Here is an 11382-nt window from a genome sequence, read left to right on the forward strand (position 1 = left end):
GCCTGGCCAACATAGTGAAACCCTGTCACTACTAAAAATATAAAAAAATTAACCTGGCATGGTGGTACAGGCCTGTAATCTTAGCTACTTGGGGGACTGAGGTAGGAGAATTGCTGGAACCCGGGAGGTGGAGGTTGAGGTGAATTGAGATTGTGCCACTGCACTCCAGCCTGGGTGACAGAGTGGCACTCCAGCCTGGGTGACAGAGTGAGACTACATCTCAAAAAAAAAAGATCTTAAACCGTTATGTGTATTTTGGCACAATTAAAAGTGTGTTTGTATATATGTCTATCTTGCATTTTAAAAGTTTTGGGATATTGAACACATTTCCAATAGAAACTTAAAATGGTGGTTAGATTCTTGGACTAGTTTACAAAATCCTATTTATATTTGATATTTGATTCATAACATAGCTAAAAGATGACATTTCCAACAGTATTGATATGTATCTATATATATACTCATATATGGAGATATGTAGCTATATATTTTTTAAACAGAAGTAAAGTTATTGAATATTCCATATATTCATCTTTTCATTTTGTTACATTGGATTCTGACATGTTTAGTCTTTAGCTCTAAGTACTGTAACCAACAGACAAGCGGTATTGCAAAAGCAGAGAAGGTAATAGAGAAACTTTAGTAACATCGTTACACTGTAAGGCTCCAATATCAACCCTGACCCATTTATCAAGGACTAGCCACTTTTAAGCGTGGTGTATTTGAAAATGAATATTTATAATCCAGGGAATGCTTGTAATGGATGTCAAATATAGCCTTGGGAAATATTGAAAGTTGTGAAGTAACCCTCTTTATTTGAGCAGTTGTAAAAGCAACATGTAATATTGTTTGTGTCTTTTAGAATTCAGATATTCCCATACTGTTCAGTCTACAACGTGTCCTGCTCATTCTTGGCCTTTTCTTCACTGGCCTCTTGCCCTTTGTGCCCATTCGAGAACAGTTTTTTGAAATCCCAATGCCTTCTATTATACTGAAGTAAGTGGTTACTCTTTTATTTTAAAATCAATTATCAATTACAGAAGGACTAAGGTAAAAGCTCACTAATATCAGTATCAATGATGAAGAAGAGATTTCTGTAGTGATTTCCATGTTCTATCACCTGACCTATATTATGAATTTTTATGTAATTAAGACACATTCTCTAAAACAAATAATCAGGACCCAGTTTAGATTATGATGGTTTTCTGTGTCTGTATAGTCAGAAATCAGATAAAAAGAATTTAGTTTAATTACAGAAAATCAATAATTCTTTTATTCTCACATCAAATAACAGTTGCCCTCCACTTTCCCCTACTACTTTCTACTTCATTGACAGCTTTACCCAGCTGAAACTCCATTAAACTCCAAATTAAAAAACGGTATTACTGTAATACATTTAGGAAGAAAAACCACCACCGCCTCTACCATAAAAACCTCTGGAGATAGGAAAAGAAAAGTTTATATAGGATGTCTCTTTTTTTGAGTCAGAGTTTCGCTCTTGTCGCTTAGGCTGGAGTGCATGGTGCTATCTCGACTCACTGTAATCTCTGCCTCTGCCTCCCAGGGTCAAGCGATTCTCCTGCGTCAGCCTCCCTATTCTATTGACAAAACAATAGAAAACACTTCTTATCTACCAGAAAAAAACCCTATTTTATTTGCTAGATTAAAGTGATCCTTAATCATTTATTCCTGGCCAAAGGAGGTGGCTCATACCTGTAATCTCAGCATTTTGAGAGGCCTGGGGAGGGGGTGGGTGGTTCATCTGAGGTCAGGAGTTCCAGACCAGCCTGGCCAACATGGTGAAACTCCATCTCTACTAAAAATACAAAGTTAGCTGGACGTGGTGGCGCACACCTGTACGCCACACGTCCCAGCTACTCAGGAGGCTGAGACAGGAGAATCACTTGAACCCCAGAGGTAGGGCTTGTAGTGAGCTGAGATGGCACCATTGCACTCCAGCCCGGGCAACAGAGCAAGATTCCATCTAAAAATAAATAAATAAATAAACATTTATTCCTAAACTACTTAGCTTTCTTCTGGCCTGGGGTAGACTGTTTACTCTATGTTTATCTTCATGTGTTCTTTTTAGAAGCAAGTATTATTGAAATACAGACATAAGAACAAACGCTATAGAATTAATCTTTTCTCTAAAAAGTGATTATGGATTAAGACACAGGTAGGATATCTTTCCTGTGTTTTAATACTTCTATGGAAAACAATGGATACTTCCTAAGACAACATTCATTGTTTATGGAGGTAATCAGTATTTGAGGTACTAAGTCTTTAAGATTCCTGAAATTGCAGCCAGGACTTTCCATTGGGGCCAGAGTTAGGGAAAAAAGAACCTGTACTTTATTTAGCACTTTTTTTTTTTTTTTTTGAGATGGAGTTTCACTCTGTCGCTCAGGCACAATCTTGGCTCACTGCAACCTCTGCCTCCCAGGTTCGAGCAATTCTCCTGCCTCAGCCTCCCGAGTAGCTGGGATTACAGGTGCCTACCACCATGCCTGGCTAATTTTTCTGTATTTTTAGTAGAAACAGGGGTTCACCATGTTGGCTAGGCTGGTCTCTTAACTCCTGACCTCAAGTGATCTGCCCACCTTGGCCTCCCAAATTGCTGGGATTACAGGCATGAGCCAACATGCCTGGCCCAGATATACATTTTTTTTTTTTTTTTTTTTTTTTTTGCCTGGCTAATCTTTATGTTTTTAGTAGAGACAGGGTTTCACCATGTTTGTCAGGCTGGTCTGGTTTGTCAGGTAATCCACCTGCCTAGGCCTCCCAAAGAGCTGGGATTACAGGCATGAGCCACCATGCCTACAGATATTTTATTTTATTATTTATTTATTTATTTTTTTATTAAGATGGGGTTTCACCGTGATGGCCAGGCTGGTCTTGAACCCCTGACCTCAGGTGATCCACCCACCTTGGCCTCCCAAAGTGCTAGGATTACAGGCGTGAGCCACCGTGGCTGGCCTGCCTACAGATATTTTAAAGGAAAGGAAAACATGCGGTAAACAGCTCACTTTAATCTATAGTACAGTTTCGTTGTATGTTAAAATCTACCACATACTAAATTGTAGCAGACAAAGCAGGAGAAAGATTTCATCAGAAAAGAAGAGACTTGAGCCCAGGGCACCAGGGTCTCTGGAAAGACATTCGTTTATTTATTTTTAAATTTATTTATTACTTTTGAATAGGGATAGCAAAAAGTTAGCTTGAGACCAGTGGAAACAGAATCCAACTGGACTTTATTTTGTTTTTATAATTTTTACAAATATTTTTTGAGAATATACAAAGTACAAGGCACTGTTTTCATTCTTGAATTTGTTTTATTGTATCACACTAATATATTCTGTGTTTCTAATTTGTAATTCAAACTTTATTTTACCCTAGGCTAAAAGAACCACACACCATGTCCAGAAGTCAAAAGTTTCTCATCTGGCTTTCTGATCTGTAAGAATTTTAGTTTCTTAATATGCAAGTTATTGCTTCAGCCATATTTATTAAATACTACACTTAAAATTTAGTGCAGGCTTACCACATGTAATTTGTAACAAGGACAAATTGAGCACCTACTATACAAAATGTATAGGAATTATTTAGAACTATCTTAATAACTAATCACAAAACCTTAGGAAGAATCTTGAGAGATAATCCCATCCAACTTCATGAGAAAAGTGAGCCCCCATATACTCAGTTAAATTATTTACTTGGGGTTGTCTAGCTAGTTAGTAGCAGTACTAGAATAAATAACCATTCCTTTTTGCTTACTTGCTGTTTCCACAAAGCATGGTGAAAAGAAGTATAGCAACACAGTATATATAAAAGTATGTGTTGCCTACAGCACATTTCTCAGAAAAATCTGCTCTGCACCAAGACTTAACAGCAGAAAGGAAATCCCATCTATAGAGTGAATATCAACTTTAAAGAAAATGCTTTAATTTAGACATGATGGGTTTAATTTTAGTAAAAATCACAATTGTACTATATTTTGCTTTAAGATGGAACCTTGAATGCTTAAATATTTTGATCGTCCCAAATCACAACTTTTTATTATTTAACACCTTTTTTTTTTTTTTTTTGAGACAAAGTCTCACTCTATTGCCCAGGCTGGAGTGCAGTGTAGCAATCTCGGCTCACTGCAACCTCCCCTTCCTAGGTTCAAGTGATTCTTCAGCCTCAGCCTCCTGAGTAGCTGGGACTATGGACACCTGCCACCACACCTAATTTTTTTTTTTTTTTTGCCCGCAACGAACATCGTATAATTTTTGTATTTTTTAGTAGAGATGAGGTTTCATCATGTTGGCCACGTTGGTCTCAAACTCCTGGCCTCAAGTGATCTGCCCACCTTAGCCTCCTAAAGTGCTGGGATTACAGGTGTGAGCCAACGCAACCAGCCTTAACGCCTTTTTCAAAGAGTCTTAAACAGTTAGTTTTATCTTTTCTTTTTGTCAGTGTTTATTATTTTTTGCTTTGTTCCTGATTTAAGCTCCAGTTTTTAAGGATGCATTTTTTTTTTCTTTTTTCAACCCTATTAACTGACAAGGATGCATTTTTTAATTGGTGTTAAGAGCACATGAGTTGTACTTTCTGTTATTTAATCATTCTAATAGCTACAACAGAATAGAAATAATGTATATATCTTTCCAGTACAATGAATTCCTATCTTGCTCAAGAGATTTGTATTCTGAAAGTTCACTTATCAGTGAGTTACTTGAAACAAAAAAATGTTTTTTTCCCTAGACATAGGATAGTATAATTAACGGATATAATGCTTCCAACATAGCTTACAAAAGACTAATCCATTATGTAACTGAACTATGATGTTATAGAAATTGACCTGCATTTTCTGACTTATTTTAACTTGGAAAGTCAGGAACACATATTAATAGTAAGAAAGGAAAGCCAGTTCTTTCTCCTTCTTCAGCAGTGAAAATGAGGCAGCCTCTTTTCCATTGAGCTGTGTCAACAAGAATGAGTCTCCTACAAATCTGGTAGCAGCAAGGAGTGAAAAGGAGGTTCTGGTTGTCCACCAGTCAGCAGCCCGCAGTGAAAGGTGATCCAGCAATTAAGACATAAATTAATTCACAGCAGCCAGTATTACTTGAGACCATTTATTTTATTGGTGAAGCATTGGAATTAAACTAGGAATTACTAAATTCTAATTGACTCAATTAGGACTAAGGACTAAATTCCTGAAACAGTTATACTTTTTCTTTTCTAGTTTACTAATGAGGAAAGCTTTGTTTGACCACCTGACTGCTCGAGGCATTCAAGTAAGTTTTTGGAATGATACATTTTGGAAGCAGCATAGCTCACCAGTTTAACATGAATATAAAGAGCAATAACTTTTAACTGACTTAGTTTGGCCCCTGCCTCTGATGATACTGCTTTACTGACCCACAGATGAGGACCTTTAAGCTCTTCCTTACAGTTAGCAATGAAGGATTAGCATTTCTGAAGCTAGGTTCCTCTTATGTACAGAATAGCTGATGCCAGAGGGTTGGGACAGTGTGTGTGTGTGTGTGTGTGTGTGTATAAAATTTTTTTTCCTCTTTTTTTGAGATGGAGTCTCACTCTGTTACCCAGGCTGAGTGCAGTGGTGCAGTCTCGGCTCACTGCAACCTCTACCTCCTGAGTTCAAGCGATTCTCATGCCTCAACCTCCTAAGTAGCTGGGATTACAGGCGTGTGCCACCACTACTGACTAATTTTTATATTTTTAGTAGAGACTGGGTTTCGCCATGTTAGCAGAGTTGGTCTCAAACTCCTGACATCAGGTGATCTGCCTGCCTCAGCCTCCCAAAGTGCTGGAATTATAGGTGTGAGCCACTGTGCCCGGCCGGGACAGTGTATATTTAATGAGCACAGTGAATTTTTTTTTTTTTTAACATCTCTCATTTCTGTAAGGAACAAAGTGGAGTTTTAAAAAAGGATCTAATGATTTCTTTAAATGACAGCTTTAAAAGGTTATTTCTAAATGTACCAAGATTGTAGTGGATACTGTTATAAAAATAATTTTGTATTTTAACATTTATTCTCATACTTCTCACACTTCTAATTTTCAGGTGTATATTTGGGTATTAAATGAAGAACAAGAATACAAAAGAGCTTTTGATTTGGGAGCAACTGGGGTGATGACAGACTATCCAACAAAGCTCAGGGATTTTTTACATAATTTTTCAGCATAGAAAAAGAGGTACTTAGAAGTATTGAAAGAAAAAATGAAGACCTAAGAAAAAGATATTTCACCATCATTTTCCTAAGCCATTTTCAGAGTGGTAAAAGGTTTAATCAGTTTTTATTACCTCATTTTTAAGCCTGTATGAGAATGTAGACATTATGTATTATATGTATATTTATTTTAAATAATATTGTATATTTTATGTTTGTAAATTATTTAGAAAGATAATTGGTTATGAGATGTAAGTTTTAGTTTCTTAATATGCATTTTAGTTTCTAGATCTTCTAAGAAATCTTGATTGATATCATACACAAAAATGTTACATATACTACATCATCTACAAAAATCTTGATCAATAATCTGGAAACTAGATTATCTTTTATTAAAAGCAGATTTAATAAAAGATTTAAGATGGAACCTTGAATGTTTAAATATTTTAATAGTCCCAATTACAACTTTTTATTATTTAATGCCCTTTCCTTTCCTTTCCTTTTTACTTTCCTTTTTACTTTCCTTTTTACTTTCCTTTTTACTTTACTTTACTTTACTTTACTTTACTTTACTTTACTTTTTACTTTACTTTTTTTGAGACGCAGTATTGCTCTGTCACCCAGGCTGGAGTGCAGTGTAGTGATCTTGGCTCACTGCAACCTCCGCTTCCTGGGTTCAAGTGATTCTTCTGCCTCAGCCTCTAGAAACGAAATTATCTAGATTATTGATCAAGATTTCTGTAGATGATGTAGTGTTCTATTATAAGTAATTCTGGAATCAAAGACTATTGGATACATTTGGCATTGGGCCAAGTGCGGAGGCTCACACCTGTAAATCCCAGCACTTCAGGAGGCTGAGGCAGGTGAATCACCTGAGATCAGCAGTTTGAGAGCAGCCTGGCCAACAGGGCAAAACCCTGTCCCTACTAAAAATACAAAAATTAGCCAGGCGTGGTGGTGCATATCTGTAATTGCAGCAACTTGGAAGACTGAGGCAGGAGAATTGCTTGAACCCAAGAGGTGGAGGCTGCAGTGAGCCAAGATAGCACCATTGCACTCCAGCCTGGGAGACAGAATGAGACTCTGTATCAAAAAAAAAAAAAAATTGCATTAGCCTTCACTGGAATACAATCAACTGGTTAGTAAAAGGTGTTGTTTTTTTTTGTTTTTTGTTTTTTAATTTTGTCACAGAATCTTGCTCTTTCACTGAGGCTGGAGTGCAGTGGTGCAATCTTGTCTCACTGCAACCTCTCCTGGGTTCCAGCAGTTCTCCTGCCTCTGCCTCCCAAGTAGCTGGGATTACAGGCATGTCTGCCACCAAGCCCGGCTAAGTTTTTGTATTTTTAGTAGAGACAGTGTTTTGCCATGTTGGCTAGACTGGTCTCAAACTCCTGACCTCAGATGATCCACCTGCCTCGGCCTCAAGGTGCTGTGATTATAGGTGTGAGACACCACACCTAGCCACTAAAAGAAATTTTGAAGGCCACTGCAGCTATTTGGTAGTGTCTTGTTATTTTTAGGTACATCTTAGTTAAAGGGGAAATATAAAATGGAAGAAGAGCTTGGAAATCAGTGATGTGTAGTTATCTGGCAAGTTATACATAATTAGCAGCAGTCAGGCTCAAGAAAATAAAAGTTGATTAGTTGATCAGAAATAAAATCCTGAAGAGTGAATTAGATTTCTGAGTTGCTATTGTTAATGGGAACATTCTATTTGAGACCTTTTTCAAGTGTGTAACAATTCTACCGTGTCCCTTTTTTTAAGCATTAAAAGTGAACTTATCAATTGTAAATTAAGACAAGATCCAAATAGTCATATTTTTGTGTTTCCTCAAAAAAAAATATAAGATTTCCAATTTTGGCATTAACTAACTGAGCCTACATCTAGATTTTAAATACCATCTTGAATCCTAATAATTACAGCAAACTGATGAAAGTGCATATCATTGTTCCTAACACTTAAAAAACCCCCATAAAGATATTCCTGATCCTTAAAATTCATTTGAGTATTCAGTAGAAACAGAATTTTCCAAAGCATTAGACATGACTTTCTCAGCTTATCTGAGGTGACTTCACATAAATCTGTTTTTAATATATTTGACTAATTTTTATGATCTCAGATTGTGAGGTGAATATAATCAGGAATAATAAGTGTCTTTTACCTAGATTACATCTCTTGTTTGGAGTTCAGCAATGAAACAGCTATGAAGGATGACTGTACTCTCCCTCTGTCCCTGGATGACATAAATATCATTTGCTTTGTTGTTTAAACTGAAATAAAGTTTTCCAAGAACAAAGTAAGGGTTTTTGATTTTTTTTCAGTTTTAATTCCAAATATGCTTTATAGATTTTTTTTTTGCAGAATTTAATGAGGTGTGCTTTAATCATATGAATAATAAATGCACCTGAGATTTCTCTCTAGTAAAGAAAATAAAAGAAAATATGGAAACACTTTCGTGGTAAGCAAGTTGCTTCTTGGCATTTAAACAAATAACTTGGGCGGGTAATCCATTGAATCAGTCATTTTCAATTTCACTTATTGTAACTTATGATTATAGTTGCTAGGGATCATTTCGATCATCTTTGATAGAATTATTTTTGTTATTCTTTCTAAATTTTGCTTTGTTATGATTCAGAGTAGATCATATTAAAGGGCCAGCTTATACATTATGTAAACCAGTAGGAGAAAAAGCATCCAACAAGGTAAAGATGTTTAGAAAATAATGTTTCAAAAGTTTGGTGATTTTATTGTCAAGGTGACTTTAATTTTTTAATAAAACATAGTATTTTCTAACAAAAGGTTGATCATCATTCAGTTAACATCTGAATTCTGCTTCCTTATAGGGGCATCATGTATTTGTTTGTTGGTTTGTTTTTTGGGACAGGTCTTTCTCTGCCACCCAGGCTGGAGTGCAGTGGTTCAGTCTTGGCTCACTGTAGGCCCAACCTCCCTGACTCCGTGATCCTCCTACCTCAGCCTCCTGAGTAGCTGCCACTACAGGAGTACATCACCACACCTTGCTAATTTTTGTATTTTTTGTGGAGACAGGGTTTCACGATGTTGCCCATGACTCAAGCAATCTGCCCGCCTTGGTGCTTCCCAAAATGCTGGGATTACAGGCATAAGCCACTGTCCCCACCCTCAGAGTTTCTTAAATCTCTCATTTCTGGCCAGGGTTAATTCTAGAAATTGAAGAGTGTGGAGCGACTATAGGCAGTCATCTCATAGCCATACTGTGAAGAAGAATGGCTGTGATGGGTTGAGAAACCAGAACGTAAATCATAAATCACAGTATCCTCCAGTATGGGAAACCATTAACATCTAATACAATCCTAGCTACTTGGGAGGCCAAGGCAAGAGAATCGCTTGAATCCGGACGTGGAGGTTTTGGTGAGCCGAGTTTGCGCCATTGCACTCCAGCCTGGGCAACAAGAGTGAAACTCCGTCTCCCCCCGCCAAAAAAAAAAGATATTTTCTGTGCCTCATTTAGGTAGCATTGAAAAATTAATGTTTGGAAAGTTGATCATCCTATAATCTGAAAGAAAGATATAAGCCTAGAGCAGAGAACAGCCCAGAAACCAGGTCAGAAATCTAAACAGATTCATACAAATCTAAATTGCCTTAGATTGCATAAAAATTAATTTGGTGGCCAGGCACAGTGGCTCACGTCTGTAATCCCAGCACTTTGGGAGGCCGAGGCAGGCAGATCACTTGAGGCCAGGAGTTTGATACCAGCCTGGCCAACATGGTGAAACCCCGTCTCTACTAAAAATACAAAAATTAGCTGGGCATGGTGGCTCACGCCTGTAATCTCAACACTTTGGGAGGCTGAGGCAGGCAGATCATGAGGTCAGGGATTCAAGACCAGCCTGACCAACATGGTGAAACCCGTCTCTACTTAAAAATACAAAAATTATCCTGGTCTATAATCTATTAAAAAAAAAAAAAAAAAAAGCCAGGCGTGGTGGCCTGCACCTGTAATCCCAGCTACTTGGGAGGCTGAGGCAAGAGAATTGCTTGAACCCGGGAGGCAGAGGCTGCGGTGAGCTGAGAGCATGCCATTGTACTCCAGCCTGGGCGACAGAGCAACACTCTGTCTCAAAAAAAAAAAAGAAACACAAAAAATTAGCCAGGTGTGGTGGTGCACACCTGTTACCTCAGCTACTTGGGATTACATGAGAATTGAGGCACAAGAATTACGTGAACCTGGGAGGCGGAAGTTGCAGTGAGTTGAGATCGCACTGCTGCATTCCAGCCTGGGCAACAGAGTGAGACTCTTTCTCCAAATAAAAATGAATAAAGAAAGTAATGGTAGTATAAGTAGGGAAACAATCTATTTACCTCTGTAAGGGAAAAATTAGATCAGGCGCAGTGGCTCACACCTGTAATCCCAGCACTTTGGGAGGCTGAGGCAGGTGGATCACCTGAGGTCAGGAGTTCGAGACCAGCTTGACCAATGTGGTCAAACCCCATCTCTACTAAAAATACAAAAATTATCCAGGCATGGTGGTGCATGCCTGTAATCCCAGCTACTTGGGAGGCTGAGGCAGGAGAATCACTTGAACCAGGGAAGCAGATGTAGTGAGCTGAGACTGTGGCATGCCAGCCTGGGCAACAAGAGCAAAACTCCATCTCTTTTTAATTTTATTTTTTATATAAAGACGGGGTTTCACCATGTTGGTCAGGCTGGTCTTGAACTCTCGACCTCAGGTGATCCACCTGCCTTGGCCACCAAAGTGCTTGGATTACAGGGATGAGCCACCACGCCCGGCTAACTCCATCTTAATAAATAAAAATAATGAATAAAAACAGGGAAAATTAATAAGAGCTGGCAACTGGATAACCTTAAAAGAAAAAGTGAAAGTTACAAACCTGCAAAAAAATGAAGAACCTGGAGAGGGGAAACAATGTGGTGGTAAAGATGATGAATGTGGGTGCACTTGAGTTTGAAAGGATAAAAAGAAGTTTGAGTGGCTATACTTTAAACATCTTAGCCCTTGGATGAAAGGCTAAATCTGAGGCCGGGCGCGGTGGCTCAAGCCTGTAATCCCAGCACTGTGGGAGGCCAAGGCGGGTGGATCACGAGGTCAAGAGATCGAGACCATCCTGGTCAACATGGTGAAACCCCGTCTCTACTAAAACTACAAAAAAGTAGCTGGGATTACAGGCACACACCACCATGCCCAGCTAATTTTTTGTAGTTTT

The 11382-nt window shown here is 38.2% G+C and overlaps 1 protein-coding gene across 4 annotated transcripts in view; it reads left to right on the forward strand.

The window, feature by feature from the left end:
* The window catches only part of GDPD1 (glycerophosphodiester phosphodiesterase domain containing 1), a 57022-nt gene extending 48549 nt beyond the window's left edge, over positions 1–8473 (forward strand). For 2 of the 4 annotated variants that reach the window (XM_032280693.1, XM_032280692.1), the window contains exons 7-10: positions 863–996; positions 3397–3456; positions 5228–5279; positions 6071–6603. In XM_032280693.1, coding sequence (XP_032136584.1) covers positions 863–996; positions 3397–3456; positions 5228–5279; positions 6071–6193 — 369 coding nt within the window. In that variant the 3' untranslated portion in view covers positions 6194–6603. Of the gene's footprint in view, positions 1–862; positions 997–3396; positions 3457–5227; positions 5280–6070; positions 6604–7617 lie in introns of those variants that run through there. The other 2 variants (XM_032280695.1, XM_032280694.1) reach the window with 2 other exon arrangements.
* The last annotated feature ends 2909 nt before the right edge of the window (positions 8474–11382 follow it).

The sequence above is a fragment of the Sapajus apella genome, unplaced genomic scaffold, assembly GCF_009761245.1.
Source record: "Sapajus apella isolate SASKATOON/1434 unplaced genomic scaffold, GSC_monkey_1.0 scaffold12, whole genome shotgun sequence".
Taxonomy (NCBI): Eukaryota; Metazoa; Chordata; class Mammalia; order Primates; family Cebidae; genus Sapajus; species Sapajus apella.